Consider the following 18,771-nt stretch of genomic DNA (forward strand, 5'->3'; position numbering starts at 1 on the left):
CATCTCAGCCCAAGTAGGTCACGGTAGTAAAGAGCGTGGTCTGATTTCAGACCTGATCCTGGAGAAGGGTGGGTGGGTGGGTGGGGAGAGGTGGGGGGAATCTCCCTCTCTGCTGTGGTGATGCTCTGCTTCTAGTTTGAGCTAATCCCCTTGGCTCATGGGAAGAGTTTTGAGTGCAAGGGGTTCTCACCTTGATGTATGAATGGTGCACCTCTGGGAGATTACTATGTATAGTAAAAATTGCTTGGCTGAGAAGGTCCTTTGCCTGCTGAGACCATGCAGCTGTTCAACCCTGGTTTTATTATGCTTTTGCATGCTGGATGTTGTAAACTAGAAGAGTCTCAGCCCAGATGCATTTCCTTGTACTCGTTTATCCCAGAGACCAATGCCCATTTTTGTCAGGTATTAATGCTTTAAGTCACTTCTGTTTGGTTAAGTTCTTCTAATTGCTTTGTGGTTCAGTTTCGAAATAAATCTTCTATCAATCTGCAGGAAAATAAAACATGCATGCATGCAAAAAAAAGATATTACAGGAGCAACTGCTCTGTGTTTCTGCTTTTTCTGCTCCTGCCATAAGTACTAGGTTAAGGTAGTCATTCTTCCTTTTAACAATTACCAGCCTATGTAAACATGCACTGCGGGCAGGGGTGGAAATCAGTGCCAAAGTGAGGCAGGAAATGTTCATCCCTGTCACGAAAACAAGGATGCAGAATGGGAATGAGTCAAATCTCTAGCTATGCCCACAAGTGAGGAAATGTGCCACACCTTTTTGTTGAAAGGTGCAGTGCAGAATTTAAGCTGCTTTGGAAAGATGCTACAAGCCATGAGGAAAGGTGTGGTGTTGTAAATCCAAGGAATCTGTGAGCTGTTTTGCATGGCCTGCCTCGGGGATTTGTCTATAGATGTGAGATGGGAAGCAGTGTGAAATTACAGAGTTAGTCCAGCATATGGCATGGAAGCATCTATGACGGGAGAAGAGAAGGTTTGCTGGTACAAATATCTGCTCTGTTTCTGGGTTTTGTATTAAAGGTGTTCCCTTCTGGCAGGTTAGTGGTGAATGAACTTAAAAGGAGTAAATTTTTATTATATGTAATCTATATATGAAAAAATCCCTCCAAAAAGAAAAAAAATTAGTTGCCATAATGCTCAGGGGACTCACCTTGTAGATGCTTCATTTTATAGTTGCACAAGTGCAGAAAAATCAAAGCAGATATGCTAATAAGAGTAGCATTACTGGAAGGAAATGTATCTGGTCAGGGAGAAGCGGACTAAGCAAAAGCAGGAGATTGCTTTTCAGAGGGTTGTGACCTTGAGGGGCTGAATATAATGAATGTAGTGTTTCAGGCTGGCTTTTTACCTTGCAACTGCTGCATACCATTGGTATTCATCAGCACTGACGGGGCTCTGCAGTGGGAAGCCTTGCAAAGCATCACCTGGTCTGTGAGAGGAGTTTAAAGCTGATAAAGTACAGAACTTCAAAGCGCATGCAGGAAATGCTGCCTTTTATCTGAACTTCATGGCTTCCTAACTTTACCTAAAATACAAGCTTCGTTGCTAAAATCGCCTTCAGTATAGATCCCAAACTCTTTTTCTACTAAGTTGCACCTTCTGTTCGCATTACAGCGGTGTCAAATGCCAGCCAGCCCTTCAGCCTGCTTTGATGTCACATAGCCTCTGAGAAAGTGGAGGTTAGCCCTGATCAACAGTCTTCTGCTCACACCATCCAACAGCTGAGGGAGAGACTGGGCTGGGATTAAGTTTCTCTTCCACTACTGCCACCTGATTTTCCTCGTTCCCCGTATTGGGGAAGTGAATTAGGTGTTTTCAAATGCTTGCTGCAATTGATTTGTGTTTGAAAATGTTTAATTCAGGTTTGAGAAGTAACCCATGAGCAGCTATTTTGTATTTGCTGACGCTTGGGTGTTTGTTTCAGGGTTGGCAGGTTAGATTTTATTGGTGAGCAGTTTACAAACTGAATCAATATTGAATTGAGTAACAAATTATTTAAGATTATAGGTTTTTATCCTTCACACTTTCATACACTCTTTTCATATTTCAAGGTGCTGGGGAGGTCCTTTTACATTAAAATATGACAGTGATCAAATCTGTTGTACATCTCAGTTCATAGCTGAGCGTTAAAATTTGCTGGGAGTCTTTCTTGAGTGTCTGACCTGGGAAAGAGAAGAAGGTAATCATTGGAGAAGGAGGAGATGGGAAGAGCTGACAGCCAGGCCTCCCGCCTGCTCCAGACGCAAGGGAAGTGCCCACCAAAGTCTCAGGGGGTGGTTCCTCCCAAGCATCCCGGGCTGTCAGTGGGGGTAGGTAGGACAAAGGAAAAGAGGACTTCAGAATCCAGAAGAAGAGACACCTCTTCAGGGTTATAGACAGGTGCAGTAATTTCACAGGGTCCTGTTGTTTGCGCTCACAGCAGTTGAAAAAAACCGATACTTTATTCTAAAACAAATGGGAAGTGGAATAAACATTTTTTTTCTGTCTGTGTAGACCTGCGGGCCTCTTTACAGGTCTGCCAGGGAGCCTACCTGAAGGTCACCCTTCAGCTCTTTTCCTACCCCTCCCCCTTTCTGAAAACAGAGGATACCTACTTAAACAATGTATATAGCCTGACTACTGTTTTCTTTAGGTGCTTACTTCTGTCCCGTTGGTTGAAATTCCCATAAGTGTCCAGCAAACATAAACATGCTTGCCGCTTTCTGTGTAGAGCTCTAATACCTGTTACTTAGTGGGCTGTGAGTGCTTTATTACGCAGCTGGGATTTAATTAGAATACTGTTGTCTGCTTGCTTTTGTTCTTTAAGATGTGTGTTTCATTGCTGCGTGCAAGGCAGTGAGTTGCAGGAAGTTGGAGGGCAAAAGGTACTGGATATCACGCACCATAAAAAGTGCAGATGTCCTTCTGAGTTACAAAATCTTTCCATTCTGTGGAGGTGTTGTCTGGACTGCGCGTCCTCCCTGTCTGAGCACCACCAGGATACCTGCCGTGGGGCTGACCGCACGTGTGCTGTGTGAGGAGCTAGGCTGAGCTCAGGCGATGCTCGCTGCGCACGGAGCTGCACCTCTGCATCCCCTGCGCTGAGTGAGCTGTGCCTGCCAGCCTTTCGGCCTCAGGTGCGTGGGAATAAGCCAGTGCTCTGCCCTTTAATGATAAAGTGTGCCATTATGTTTCGCTTAATTGGTTGTGTTTTCGTCAGCTGATCTCCAGACAGGCAATTTGGAGTTGCTCGGTGATTAGTGTGGTTTGCAGTGTACAAATTAGTGTGGGAAGTTGCTAATGCTAGCCTTGTATTTTAGGACTTCAGTGGCAGGATCGGCTTTTTCTGCGCTTGCCTAAAGTGCAAAAGGTAAGGAGGGAGAGCGTGGATGGGTGCTGTGCTACCTGCCGTTCACTGGGACATCCGTGCTCTGGCAAAGGATCATCCCATCTTCCAAACCCGATTGTAGAGGCCAGGCACCACAGGTGGGCTTTGGGTGTAGAGGGGTGTACTTCTCCAAGGCAGGTTGCTTACATCCTGGATTTTTAGGATTAATTAGTTTTTATTAATTTTTAAGGATGGTCAGGCCTTGGGTATGTAGTACTGGTTCCTCACTGCCTCAAGTTTTGTAGCACGTTGGACTCATTCTTTGTGATGCTGCAAGTCTGGTAACATCTGCCTGAGCTTCCCAGATCAGCCTCAGTGCTGCTGCAGCCACTTGTTCCAGGCCAGAAAACCAAATTTTCCTGGCTAGGTGTAGACACAGCACGTGTTTATTCTTCATTGAGTTTCTCTGGGCTCCTGTCCCTGCCTTTGAGCTGTGGTGTGCTGCCTCGCACCCGCCACATGTGCAAAGGACAGGCTGCTGGGCTGCGGAGCAGTCTCAGCTGTTGCAACTGATGTGGCAAAGAAGTGCTTGTCCTGGCTTCAGGATATTGCCCCTGATTTGTAACAAGGCCTGCAAACAGGGTGGAGTGGGTGCTGTTGTTGAAAGCTGCTGGGGAATCTCGGTGGCTGGTGGCAATGGAGGACCTGAGCTCCATCTGCTAAGCTTGGTGCAGCCCAAACCTGTCAACTGCTTGTGGTCCAAGCATAACTGAGACTTGTTCCTCAGCATGCGGTCAGACTGTCCACGTGGGCCTTCAGAAAGGCAAGGCTGAAACAGTTGTTGGAAATGCTACTGAAAGGTCCAATAGTGCATCCTGATTTACCAACTCTCCAGTGTTTTTCATCTGCTCCTCCTGGTTTCTGTATTCCATTAGGTATTAACCATCTAAGTCCTTATTCCATGGATGTTCACCCATATGCAGGGTCCTGTTGACATCTGTAGGACACAGTAGCTGGAGAAAGCGAAGAAAGTTTTCTGGTGTTTGTAGGACAAACCCCATGTAGCTTGCCAAATAAGATTGATAAAAAACCCCACCAACTAACCAAAAGCTAAAAATACCTTGAAGCATGAACTAGTAATGGAAAGAAATAATTCAGTGCAATTACATGCTTTGAAATACTTGTGTTCCTGTGGTGAAATAGAGATCTGTAGTGATCACATTGTGAAAGTGAAGCTGCAAAGACAAATGCCTGCTGAATCATCAGTTGTAAATTTGATGTGAGGGAATCAATACAGCTTAGGAAAAGAGTTATGACCTGGTATTTAAAATGCTCCTGTTTGCAATAATCAATGTTTGTATTAGTGAAATAAATGAATGAAAGAACTGTGGACTGGCTGGTTCCATTATTCTCTCTTTCTCTTTCCTTTTCACACTTAGTCTTTTAGCTTTGGAATGCATTCTTGCTAATACTGATGGCATCAAAGTGTGAATTGTGTCTCTCCCAAATCCTGAGTTTTAATTTCAAGAAAACACGGAGCTTGGAATAAGGGGGGATGGGGCATGGGACAGGACAGGACACTTCTAAAGAATGTGGGCTGGTTTGTTTTTGTCTTAAGGCTCTGATCTTATAGCTGGTTTTTTGCAACAGTTAAGGCTGGAAATACTTCCCCTTCTTGCCCATCCCTCCTCTAAGCCAGGGTAGTGATTCATGTGCAAACTGATATTTTTGAGTTGCAGGGAGACATAAACGAGACCAAAAAAAAATCCCTCTAATGTTGTCACACCTGTAAAAAGATCATGAAAATTGATGATATGGAAGTTAAGGGCTAAAATGGAACCTTTTATGCCTTGATGCCAGTAACTTGCAAAGTGAAAGCTGTGGTATTAATTCTTGGGAGTAATTTTTAAGTATGCTTGTTACATTGCACAGTCTGCTGCTTAACATGGATTATCCTTTTCACACATGAATCCCACTTAACTAGAGGTAAGTTTTCCTGGAATTGCTTGCTTTGTTGGCAGGAGGCGGAGAAAAAGACAGCACTGAGCTTCCTAGAAACCAAGAATAGTTTTTGCCTTGCTAAATTCAATTCCTCCTGTTAGCCTTCAGGTGCAACACTGGCATTTTATCCATGATCCTTCTTGAGGCAAGAAGGCTTTGATAAATACTACCAGAATAGTATCAGATGGTTGGCAAAGAGTGGTCAATGGTAGAAAATGTATCTTAATTGGAAATTCCATCTGCTTTTCAAATTCAGATCAGGCTGAACCAATAAAATGTCCCCCTAGACAAGGCATATCCATGCTTGTGTAGCACTACTAGTATCTGTGGAAAAGCTAGTACTGTATAGTTTTCCTGTATTACATTTTCTTCTGATAAGTCCATGTCCAGGTACATGTAGAACAGTGTAAGAACTGAACACGTTCCTTGACTGATGAGCCTAATAGACCATGTCTCATGAAAGTAAGTGGTAAATGCCTCTCTTCAGGACCCATGTGTCAAAGGAATATTTTTTGGGGTTTTTTCCACTTAATCAGCTTTAAAGGACTCAAAGATGTTTCTCCTAAACATCTTTTTTGCACTGAATGTTTTGAAATGAGACTTAACATATAAGATCTTTGCAAGCAGGAGTTTCCATTTTGCAAACAAGACTCTCCATGGGCTTTGCAGGTGGTGAATGAGAAACATCTTCCAAGTTCAGTCTCAAACTAAATCTTGTTTCAGAGTGGTCAGGCTCTGGCATACTACGTGTCTGGTGCTTGCGAGTCAGCTCCCATGGCCATTGCTTTGTGTTCTGCTTAGGCAGGAGAGGCAAGAGCAAAGTGAAAGAAAACGCTAGGGTGTTTTACAACACTTGTGAAAAACGAGTCTGAGACCCTTACAACTTGTGACAGGTGACTAATTTGGCACCCGGGAGTTTTTAAGGGCAAAGCTTCTCAAGAAGAGCAGTTGTGTGGCTGAGCCCCAGTAAAGAGGGTGGTGGACAAGATGATGTTTCCACTTTGCCTCATTGGGCTTTAAGACACCAGTTCCAGGAGGTAAGTGAAGGAGGGGAATGCGAAGAGGGTGCTAGCATGACTTCACACACGTGGTTTTAGAAATCCTTCTCCACCTTGATGTGAGTTTATAAGCTTGTCATGTGGCATAAGCAGAAAGTTGCCAACTGGTAGTTTTAGGATTGGGGACTGCCAAGCCCAACTGAGCGTGGTGGATGAGCTACAGGCATTTGGCAGGCTGTCCTCTGGTCCCTGAGTCAGTGGTAGAGCTGCACGGCAGTGTAACAGCTTACTAGACAATATGGAAAATATTATGTTAGCAGAAGCTATTGGTGATTTCGGTTGGCTTGTTTGAGCAGTCATGCTGAGGTAACGACTCTTGCTATACTGCTGTAGGCTTTGGTGAATGCTTTTACGTACACTGTCTTTCCCTTGGTTTTTTTCTTAAAATACCTGTTGAGATTAACTCCCATGGGTGAAGAACTGGGGTGTGTGCATGTATACAAATTGGTTAAATTCAGCTGGTTTTAAGGAAAGGAAACAAAGGTTTTGGATTTTTTTTTTTTGTAGTTTTGTGTTTGGGTTTTTTGGTTGTTGTTTGGTTGGGGTTTGGGTGTGTTTTTAAACTTGCATTCATGACTGTATTTAATAAATGTGTTTTTGGAAAAATATGAGTGCTTGGCAAACTATGCTGTCACTGAAAAAAGAACTGCAACTCCTATTGAAATCTGTGAAGTCAGAGTTAAGGCTTGTTTGGTTCTTAGGGTAAGTTTAAAGGTTTTTGTGAGGATCTTATATATTCTTCTTTAGAAATTCAAATAAGGAGAGAGAATTACATGTTACTTTGAAGATTACCACGTCTGTCATTTGCCTAGCCCCCGCCCCAATGGAAAGGTGTATAGTGGCCCCAAGCTCTTTCCTCCTGTATTCCTTGCATTTCCCCACTGTTATCAGTAACTGCCCCCTCTTCCTCCTCCTCACACATGTGTTGTCTTTTTGAAATACTTATCTTCCTTACTGAGTTTTAACAGATTAAAATCCCCCTGCCCCAAGCTAAGGTGTCAGGAGGAGAGTGGTGGAGGTGATATGGCATGTGGGGCAAGTCTGTGGGACCTGTTGATGATGTACAGTGGGACCCGAAACTGTGGATCCAGTAGGCAGAGATCCAGTATACAGAAAAAAGTTGCTCTGTGTGTGTGTGTTCCCTGCTTCCCAGGGCATTTCTCATTTTTGCAGTTTTATTCATGGGTGGTTGCCAAGCAGTACTTGGACCGCTGACTTTTAGTTTCAGAATTAATCAGAAATGCTTTGACTGCAGAGAAACTATTTCTTTACCTAGATTAGCAGGCACAAGAAAGAGCTGTTGTCCACTAGCAGCCTGTCTAGCTTGACTGCAACCCATAATGACAATAGGCTTTCCAAATTCCTGTACTGTCATGTTTTTGCAGCCACAATGCCATGGTATAGGTTGCACAGTCTTGAAAGGGAAAAAGGTATTTTGCAAAACTTGTCAAAAGAGAAAGGTGACCCTTGAATCTCTCATGAAAGTCATAATTCAGACTGTAGCAATACCAGTTACTCTTCTGAAAAGATCTGATGGCATTTCATTGCTGGATTTGCTTCTGAGGGTATGATAAAGCTGTTGTTTTTTAACAGTGCGGAAACCTCGTCATCCTCAGCAGCTGGCAACTGCATCTTCAGAGCTCTAGCAGAAAAGTGCGATTGCTTTTTGGTTTTTTGGCAAGGTCTGTTAGTGCTGTGTGTCTTCACAAGCAGCAGCAGAAGATGGGGAGGAGTGTGCGCATCCACCTGCATATAGAGAGGGTAATCTCTGTGTGCTGTGTTGCGCAGCTGGAAGAGAAAATGTTTTGGGTTTGATTTCTTTTTGATTATTAAAAAAAGGCCGTATTATATGAAGCGTCAGTCTTGTAAGAAGCGCTGGTGCTTTCAAAGGGCTGGGGAAGGTACAAACTTATTCCCATTCCCTCTCAAGTTGGCAGTAGTAATATATGCTTTAATCAGATTTCTTGTTTTTAAAGTGTTATGCCATCGTTGGTGCTGCGCTATCTGCAGTTACTGAAACAGAAGGAGATGGAGCCTGTTCAAGGTTAATCAGCAGCTGTTGCACAGACCTCAGGAGCAGGAGAGCTGGTGCTTTGATCTGGTGTGGGGGATGGACAGACAACAGAAACATCTTTTCAAGGATGTTTTGTTCTACAGGAAACTAAGCCCTCTAAACTGACTTTATATCCCATGGAAACATCTTCATGGCTTTGTTCTGATTTAAAACAGCAAAGCAAAGTGATATTGTTCAGGAGATGGAATGAGATTTGTTGATAGAAAGGTGTTAGTAGTTTACTCCTGTGCTCTCTGATGAAATTGTGATTGGTGTTGTGTTTTGAAAAGGATTTTAACCTGATTTAGCTGGATTAAGTATGTGCCTAGATTTAAGTATGAAGTCAGTTCATGAAGTTCAGTTTAAGGTACTGAAATCTAGATTACATGCTCAAATACCTTCCAGAGCTCTGCTTTCTCTCACAATCTACAGAGCCTTAGGGTTTAACTAGTCCTTCTTTGTAACTGTCCGTCCCTTCCAACCCCACCATCCCCAGACAAAAGCTGCCTGTTCCCACCTGTTGACAGAGGGGAGGCAGGCTGGCTGGGGAGGAGAGGAGCCCAGCAGTATGGCACTGTCTTGGAGTGATTTCTGGAGCATCCCTTTTGTATGTTATGTGACAATAGTGTACACAGACTCCTGTAGTAGCTTTCATATTCAGGCACCGCCGACAGGTGGCTGTTGTGGAAGCCTTTTGTCGATGAGCACAGGAAGGCTGTGCTGTGGAGGCTGGGTGCCGCAAAGGAGCGGATCTAGATCAATCCTCTGAATTACAGAGTAGTAAGTCAGGCAAATGGACATTAGTACTTGTTTGTTTCCCTGGACTTCGATCTGGAAAAGCAGGTCTGATCTTCTGCTTAAGAGGCTGAATGTTTCATTTTGGGGTTGAAGTTGTGAGGGATATCCAGCTTCCAGTGAACTTCATGAGTTTGCCACTGAGTAGCCTGGCCAGGCATGGGTTTGGCATGTTAAGGTTTTTGAGTACCTAAACTAAGCTAACAGTAAAGGCTGAGTTTTCAGAATAAAACCTGTTCATTAATACGGAATTAGCAAAGTTTTGGTTTGTGTGTGGTGTTTTGGTTTTTTTTTTTTTTTCTGGATAGCTTCATTCTTGCTGTGACCTTCGTTGTTTGTTGTCAGTGTGTGAATTAATAAAGAGGAGGAATGAGGGCAAATGTCATTTTGGTTATCTTTTGCATTAAAAAGGCATGTCCACCTTGATCTAGTTAATAGCATCTCTTCCTGTCTCTCATACTTTGTATTTGGAGCCAAGCTACCGAGGTAGGTAAACGAAAGGTTCTCTAAATCCATAATGTTTATTGTTCCTTTTGCTGTGCCAAGCCCTAGTAGTGAAATGCTTTTTGAATGCAGATGCAGTGTAACCTATGTTCGTTGCCCTTAATTTAAAGCACTTTTAACTGCTTTGAATCAACTGCATTGATGAGTTGACTGGATTTTCTCTTATAACATGTGAATGAGTAGCATTTTCACTTGGATGAGAGCACAGTTAGTATACAATATCTGCTTTTTCATATATATGTGTGCAATATATATATAAATTTAATGTATGGACAATTATTTTATTTAGCATACAACCTGTATGCATACACAATATAGCATGTTAATTATTTTGCAACAAATGCTCCAGCATTTTTACTTAGTTGAGGCAAGGTTCTTAATTAATTTTGTCATTTCCAGCATATATGTCCAATAGAAAGTAAAAGATAATGGATTTTTATCATCAAAGAACAGAATGCAGGAGGAAGGTAAGAGATAGTGTTTGCATTTTCAGCAGCAGAATCTGCAAGGTAGAAGGACTAGGGACTTCTCCAGGTGGTCTTACAACTGTGAGATTTGCAAACCTGTTTCCTTTCCCTTTGCAGTTAGGAGAAACTTATTTGCTGTGGAAATGATGGCGTACGGCCCTTCTGCAAATGCTATTCCAAGTATTTTTATGACCTTGCTTTACAGAAATAAAACAACATTGGGTTTTAGTAAGTGCTCCGTGGCTTTATTTGCCCCCTTACCACAGAAGGGTGACATGTCAGGGAGCCCTGGAGTAACCCAAGTCAGCAGGCTTCTCCCCCCCAAGCAGGTTCAGATCAATATAACGTGTCACCGTGTATGCCGATTGGAGTCCTCCTTCAGGTGGGTCCCGTATGACAATTCTTGTCCATGAATTAACTCCCAGTGAAGACGATGTTCTCAAAACTATCACTTGTGCATAGCTAATACGTTGCCGCAAGACTGCAGCCCAGTTGCAGAGCTAGCTGGGCACAGGAGGTGGCTGTAACTTGCATATCTTGTGAGGTATCTTTTGCCAAGACTTTTTTTGTTTTTTTCCCTCCCCCAGACTGGAAGGCCTCGCAGTGCACCCAGGCCATGGACAGATACCATATTGTTGAGCTACCTTGCCAGGGAACACGTTGTATTTGCATTTCAGATGCCTCGGGCTTTGTGAACTGCATTGTTCCAGCCTCCCCTGAATAGCAGCTATTGACCTCTAACAATGTAGGTTTGTTTAAAGCAAACCCTTTGGTGCTTTAAAAAGCTTCTTTTAGGACAGCCCAACCAAGCAAAGGCTTCTGTGCGGGCCCCCCTTTTTTTCCCTTTCGTAGCCAGAAAAAAAATTGCAGAATGAATAATTTAATTTCGAGATGGAAAACATTCTCCTCCTTGTGAGAGGCTATTTTGAATGCTGAGGTTTTGGCAAATTTTATTGCAGCTTAATGTTTATAAGCTTTTCATTGCCCTTGAAAGCATAAACTTCGTGTTACTTGAGCATGGAGATTTTGGCAAATAATAAACCAGCAGAACAACAGGGGTTTGGTTGTCCTGAAGCACTTGAACTTGACCGCATTTTGACAAATAAGGTTTTTTTGCTGTTTATGTATGCATTTAGATGAAATGGATTTAGTTCGTCTAGGACAAGGAGGTGGAGACGGGCCAGTACAGATGCTTGATGCCCAGCAGCAGGCTGACAAAAGCATTTCTCTGGGTGGTGGGAAGTCTGGAGCCAAATTACCTCTACTGCTTGGGGTGACTGTAGTACATGCTTCCACCCCTCAAGCCAGCAGGTCTCCAGAGCGTGGTGGTGCAGTAGCCACTGACATTAATCTGTTAAAATTTGTGAACAAAACTATGGTTATTTACTGTTGGTGGGAAGCTTTGCTATGCCTGGAGCACCTGAAGCGCTGTGTCCATTTCTGGGCTCCCTAGTACAGGAGGGACATTTGACATAGTGGATAAAGTCCAACAAAGGGTCATGGAGGTGATAAAGGCACTGGAGCATCTCTCCTATGAGGAAAAGGCTGAGAGAGCTGGGATTGTTCAGCCTGGAGAGGGCTCAGGAGAGATTTCGTCACTGCATATAAATCCCAGTGGTGCCCGGTGACAGAACTGGAGACAGCGGGCACAAACTTAAACACAGGAGGTTCCCACTGAGCATCAGGAAACAGTGCTTGTTGTGAAGGTGACAGTACTGGCACAGGTTGCCCAGAGAGGTTGTGGAGTCTCTGCCCTTGGGGATATTTAACAGCCATCTGGACAGGGTCCTGGGAAGCCAGCCCTAGGTGACTCGGTTCGAGCAGGAGGGTTGGCCTAGATGCCCTCACAGGTCCCTTCCAACCTCAGCCTTTCGCGATGCACAGGTGAAGTGAGGTGGTTGAGGACATGCAGGAATCCAAGGGGAAGGACTCGGCTCACCTTGCTCGGAGTGCATTGCGTGGTGTAGCGTGGGTATGCCATCTCTCTGATGCAGTGCTGTGTGCTGGTGCTGTACGGACTTTAGGCCCATGGCTTCAGACCTGTGGCACAGTGGACTCGGTGGGGCAGGTGGCAGCTGTAGCCAAGCACTGCATTGCACTGCCCTGCTGGGGCTGCCGGGAAGCTCTGACCCTCGAGTTTTCACTCTCAGGCACTCTTGGGGATGATGGGCTCACCTGATGGCAGCAGCTGCGCTAACGGGAAAGAACCCACCCCACAAGTTGTGGTAGATACTCCTTAATACAGAGGATGTTGCCCTCAAAGTTGTCATCATGCCTGTAGCTAAGGGCGTGTACACAGGACATTTCTGTTTGCTGGCTCTGGTGGGGAGGTACCAGAGGAAGCCCAAGAGCGATGCCCTCACATCAGCCTTCCTCCCCCTGGAAAGCGTGGGGTGAGAGGTGCCCTCGGACCCCTCAGTGTGGAGGTGTTCGTGCCACACAAGGGGCTTGAAAACAGAGCAGTGTCCTGGGTTTTCTGATGGCCAGAGTCTGATGCAGACCCAAGGGAAGGGGTGGAATTCTTCCTGCTGCTGTCACTGAGTTTTGAATTAAATGTTCAAATCCTCTTTATTGCTTTTACCACTTCTGGTGGGTACTGTCCCTGCTGTTTCCCAGTCCCCTGTTCCCCCTGCCCACCTCAGGTACCAGCACTCTCCTTTCTGCTCCCCTCTACCCTCACCATGTGCTTTTGAGTTGACATATCCTGCACTTGAAACGCCTTGGACTTGCTGTAAACCTGGAAACCATCTGGCTCAAGGTTTCGGAGGTAAAAGGGCAAACAGCTCCCCAGGCATTTGCAGCATTTAAAATGGAAAGCAGTTTGTTAGAACATGGAGGGGAAAAAATAATGATGGATGCTCTTATGTGGTCCTCTGTGTGCAGCTGAGCTCTTACCATTCGGAGAAGCCAAGCAGCAAGAGTTCTTACATTCTGTGTGAACATTATCTTGTGTCTCAGTGCTGCTGTTCTCCCATCGTAGAAGCAAGAATGTTTATTCAACATAAGCTAAAGCGTAGCAACTCATGACATGACTGAAGTCTGTTGTAGACTCATGGGCCACTGACCTTAAATACGTAGCAGAAATTAAAATCTGTATTTGTAATGGTTAATCGGGGTCCTGGCACCACCAATTTTAACAAGTCTGGTTTCTGTGTATTCAAATTCAGGCAAGGACGGTCTTTGGATGCTGGTGTGCAAAATTAATTATTTGAATTGTTTTTTCCAGTGATCGTACACCCAAGTCACAACCTTATGATTATCGGGGAATACCCTAGCCCTTTTCTGCCACCGCTTTACTTTTTCTGTAGGAGAGGATTTGACTGTTAGGTGAAAAAAATCTCTGTTCTCTAAATACCACTGAAATACTGTCTCTAAATAGAGCTAAGATTTCTGATATGGAGCTCGCTGTCTGTGTGTAGAGAATAGGAGTATAGCTTGGGTTGGAGGTCAGACCATAGGGTGCTGCTGCTCAGTGTTTTCATGCCAGCTGAAGCCTCCTGTGCTGGAGCAACTTGAGTGGCTATGGTTAATGGCATGGCTTTTGTTGCAGCTGCAGCATCAGCTGTGGATCTTCCTCCCACATCCTCCTCCCTTGTTCTCAGTGCTGGATATTACTGTTTTCTTGAGGCTGGATCTACCAGCCAGGTGAAAATGTAAATAGTCTGTGCCTATCCAGCCTTACTAGACTGACTTAGGTGTCTCACTGATAGCGTCTAAGTTGCTCCCTCACCTCTAAAAAACAAATGCCATTTCTTTGTGACTTTGATTGCTAGTAGTTTTTGTTTGGTTTTTTGTTTGTTTTTTTTTTTTTTAAATTCTTTGTGGTGGTGTGCAACTAAGAGAGGACTGTATAAAAGGCAAGGTGGTTTAGAAAAAAAGGTGAAAGATGATGGTTGTGATGGGGGAAGTACTGTGAGTGCCTAACAGAGGTTGAAAATAAATAGGTAGGGAGCCAGCCCCAGCCAGCTTTGAGGAGGAGCCTTTAAATGGAGTGTAAATTCAAACACTACTTTGTAATTTTACATGTGCTAACATGAGGCACATGACTGAGGCTCCAGCCGGTCTTGCCAGCAGTTAGGAACTTCTACTTTAAAAAAAAAAAAAAAAAAGGCAGAACTTCGAGTAGGCCTGTCTTTACTGTTGCAGCAGAAAACAACAAACACTTGCTGAGAGATTATTTTATTTCTTTCACTTGCATATTTGGATTTTGCTCTAACTTTCTCTGCTTTTACTTCATAAGTATTTCTAGATAAAAATAGTGAAATTCTTTTTTTCTGTTTTCAGTTATGCCATCTGTAACTCTGTTTTGTTTATTGTAGGGGTCTCGGGTCTGGCTGCGAGAAAATAATCAGCATTATCCCAGTACTGTGCATTCATGTGCGGAAGGAGTCATCGTATTCAGGACGGACTATGGTCAGGTATGGGCATTGCTCCTCTGTCTTTTCTCCTTTTTGCTGCTCTGTGGAAAAGAAGCTGTTCTCCTTGTGGGGAGGGCATAGGGAAAACGAAAAGCCTTAGGTTTGTGAATAAAGTATTAGCTTTGTGTGACCTGAACGCACAGCTCTGTTTTAGTAGCTCTTCCCGTTGGCCTCTCCAGCCCGTTGCTGTGATGGTGCATGACAGAGCTGAAGCAATCCTGCCAGGTGTGAGCGGCTGGTTCCATGTGGGTTGGTGGTTATGTAGTTTATTGGAGGTGGGTGGCCTCTCCAGGGTTGTATTCCCCTACGGTAATGGAAAGGGGGGTGGGGTGGGGGGCTGGCATGTGGGACCGCAGTACCATGGTAGTGGAATGTCACTGCTTCAATGGGAGGCAGCAAGGCACACCTCCCAGAGCAAAATCAGGGCAGCTCCAACAGCTTCTGTTGAAAAGAGGGTTGTGAAAGAAGGGAACCGTTACTCCTCTCTCATTGTTTGTTTTGGTTTGGGTTTTGTTTTGGTTTTGGGGTTTTGGGTTTTTTTGCAAGCTTGTTATTTATTATTTTAACTGCTTTTAAAATTATTTTTATTTATTTTATTTATTATTTTAACTTTGGGGTTTTTTGCAAGCTTGTTATTTTATTTATTATTTTAACTGCTTCCTGGCTGTCTCATGCTCCTGCCTCCTGCCTGCCTGTAGCATGGAGGTGGGCCTCAGTGTCTGCTTGGGTTACCTTGAAGCTGCTGACGGCTTGGAAGTGCTCTGTTTCATCACACACTTACTTTTTATTTATCTATTTATTCTGTTCTCCATTAGGCCACAGTTTATGCAGACTTAGCTTCTTGCAGCTTCCGTGAAGAAATTTCAGTATTGAGTCAGGTGTAAGTTACGCTGAGGCAACCTCTGGAGGACACTCCCTTTGACTTTTGGAGGATGTTTGTTCCCTCAGTTTTGCTTCCTTTTCTTAGTTACTTGCACCAGATGAAGAAAGCTTCAGGTAGTGAACAAGGCTGAGAAAAGCATGGTAGACTGGAAAACATGTTGCCTGTTCTTGCTGCCTTCGCTTAATGTCTTTCTGGGTAAGCTTGGTGGAAAAGCACGTCTTTGAGAGCCAGGGATCCCTTACTTTACCTTGTGTGCCTTTCTCCAGGCAGGAAAGGAACCAGATAGAGTTGCAAAGTGGTTTTTGATGGGCAAGATATAACCTACTTGAAGTTAAATTGCTGTTACCCTGGCAGTGAGGCATGAAAACAAGGATGAAACAACCAGCGTCTGAGGCAAAGAAAACAGTGTCTTCCTCCTCTTCAGAGTCCCTGGGCATGTGGCAAAGGAAGCGGAGTGACAGAGAGGAGGTCACATCCAAGCACCTCTGTCTGGTCAAGTCTCTAGTGGCAAAACTTAGTTGTGCTTTACATCCTTGGGGAGGCAGAGAGATGGGTGAAAGTCACTGCTGTCCTCAGAGGTAGTCAGGGAGCCCAACTCCCTGATAGCTGTTGCGTTTCTACTCCCACTGCCTTCCTAACGTCACTGGTTGGTTCTTAGGCCAACACCTAAGACACATGGAGGACAGGGAGTGGATTAGAGACAGTCAGCATGGCTTCACCAAGGGCAAGTCTTGCCTGACCAACCTAGTGGCTTTCTATCATGGAATGACTACATCAGTGGACAAGGGAAGAGCTGTGCATGTCATCTGTCTGGATTTCTGTAAGGCCTTTGGCACAGTCCCCCGCAACATCCTTCTCTCTAAATTGTAGAGATAGGGATTTGATGGATGGGCTGGTCAGTGAATGAGGAATTGGTTGGATGGTCACACTCAGAAGGTGGTGGTTAAGGGCTCAATGTCCAGATGGAAATCAGTGATGGGCAGTGTTCCACAGGGGTCTGTAATAGGACCGGTACTGTTTAGTATCTTCATTAGTGGCATAGACAGTGGGATTGAGTGAACCGTCAACAAGTTTGCAGATGACACCAAGCTCAGTGGTGTGGTTGACAGGCCGGAGAGACTGGATGCCATCCAGAGGGATCTTGACAAGCTGGAGAAGTGGGCCCATGGGAACCTCATGAAGTTCAACAAGGCCAAGAGCGGGGTCCTGCACATGGGTCAGGGCAGCCCCGGTATCAACACAAGCTGGGGGGTCAAGGGATTTATAACAGCCCTGACGAGAAGGACTTGGGGGTTCTGGTGGACTAAAAGCTCAACATGGCCTGATGGTGTGTGCTCGTAGCCCAGAAAGCCAACCATATCCTGGGCCGCATCAAAAGAAGCGTGGCCAGCAGGTTGAGGGAGGTGATTCTCCCCCTCTACCCACTCTTGTGAGAGCCCAACTGCAGTACTGCGTTCAGCTCTGGGGTCCCCAACATAAAAAGGACATGGGCCTGTTGGAATGAGTCCAGACAAGGGCCACAAAGATGGTCAGCAGGCTGGAGCACCTCTCCTATGGGGAAAAGCTGAGAGAGTCGGGGTTGCTCAGCCTTGAGAAGAGAAAGCTCTGGAAAGACCTTATAGCAGCCCTCCAGTACCTAAAGGGCACCTACAGGAAAGCTGGAGAGGGATTTGTTTTACAAGGGTATGTAGCGATAGCACAAGGGGGAATGGTTTTCAACAGAAAAAGGGTAGATTCAGATAGATATAAGGGAGAAGTTTTTTACAGTGAAGGTGGTGAAACACTGGGACAGGTTGCCCAAAGAGCTGGTAGATGCCTCATCCCTGGAAGTGTTCAAGGCCAGCTTGGATGGGGATTTGAGCAGCTGGATCTAGTTGAAGATGTCCTTGCTCACTGCAGGGGGACTCGACTAGATGACCTTTAATACACATGGTATGGGGGAAGACAGCAACAAAACTAGACTGAGAGCAACTACCACTAGGTGTAAAGCCTCCTCACAAGAGAAACAAGGCCACCTATGTGCTGGTGTGTTTTCTGTGGGTTGCATGTTAAATTGTGTGTTTAGCGTTGCTCAGATCAGGGAGGTTGACCTGTCCTACTGAAATTTGGGGTCCATTGAAGTGGAGAGGCTGAGACTGTCTACTCTGTTGGCTCTTTGCAGCTGTAAAAAGGAGGATCCATCACGTTAAAGCATCACTGTTACATTTGAGGCGCGGAGTAGGAAGGCTGCCATGTGTGGTGTTGTACTAACCTGCTCCAAGCAGCATCCAGCACTGGGCCTTTCATTTAAACATAAGCCCTCTCCAGTGCCTAGTAGGAGTGACCCACATGCTTATAGGAGGGGCTACCCATCATTTTTACAGGATTTCGTAATTGGACACATCTGTGAAGAACCTGACTTTTAGAAGTGTTTTGAGCTTCAGAACCCTTATCCTTAGAGGAACGACAGACGCTGTTGTAAATGGACAACTTGCTGTGGTGCCCTAGGAAAGGATGGCAGAGCTAATGTTGGCATCCGCCAGCAGAAAGGCTGCTTGCTGGTGGTCTTACGTGAGCGTGTTACATGTGATGTTGCTGCCTTTCTGTGGTGTACGTAATGCAAGCTGAAACTTAAGGTAATATGGAAAAAGCCTCGTGTTGTTACTGTGATACCATCTGACTGATGACACTTCCTTAGAAAACCTTGGTGCTATCAACATCACTGGGGGAAAAAACCCTCTTTCGGTTTGGTCAGCGTGTGTTAAAAGCAGGTGGTGCGAAACGGGAAGGGAGCAGCCTTCGGACCCGTGATGTGGGTTTGTCTCCTTGGCAGGCCTGAGCTGGCTGCTGCACAGCCAAAGGCATAGTGGCAACTCACCGCGCTTGATAACTAATCCTTCCAAGGCTTATGTTTTCAGGAGTGCACTTTGCGTGTAAAAGAACCGTGCCAGCTGACATTGGCCAATTAATGTTTTTTCTCCCATTGCTTTTCCTGATGCACTTTTAGACCACCCTGCCCTTGCTCTTTGGTTACCTACAGGCTGCAGAAGGTTGCAGGTGGGTGAAGTGGAGCTAAGGTAATACCCAACAATTAACTGTGATGGCTTGGAGATCCCTGCAGTGCTGTGTATTGCTTCGAAAACCAAGGCAGGGCAAGCAAGGGGTGAGATTGCAGAAGTATGGGGTGATGATGGCTTTTGAAGCATGGCCAGTGTTATTGATTCCCAGACCCTTTTGACAGCTGCAGCCCATGTTCAAGTGTGGTGACAAACTGATGAAAATATGGGGACCTTATCA

At 45.0% G+C, this 18,771-nt stretch overlaps 1 protein-coding gene across 1 annotated transcript in view; it reads left to right on the forward strand.

Annotated features, from left to right (window-relative positions):
- MYO10 (myosin X) overlaps nt 1-18,771 on the forward strand; it is a 167,580-nt gene that overhangs the window by 19,548 nt on the left and 129,261 nt on the right. The window contains exon 2 of the mRNA XM_055799113.1: nt 14,514-14,612. Coding sequence (XP_055655088.1) covers nt 14,514-14,612 — 99 coding nt within the window. The remainder of the gene's footprint in view (nt 1-14,513; nt 14,613-18,771) is intronic.

The sequence above is a fragment of the Falco peregrinus genome, chromosome 3 (assembly GCF_023634155.1).
Source record: "Falco peregrinus isolate bFalPer1 chromosome 3, bFalPer1.pri, whole genome shotgun sequence".
Classification (NCBI taxonomy): Eukaryota; Metazoa; Chordata; class Aves; order Falconiformes; family Falconidae; genus Falco; species Falco peregrinus.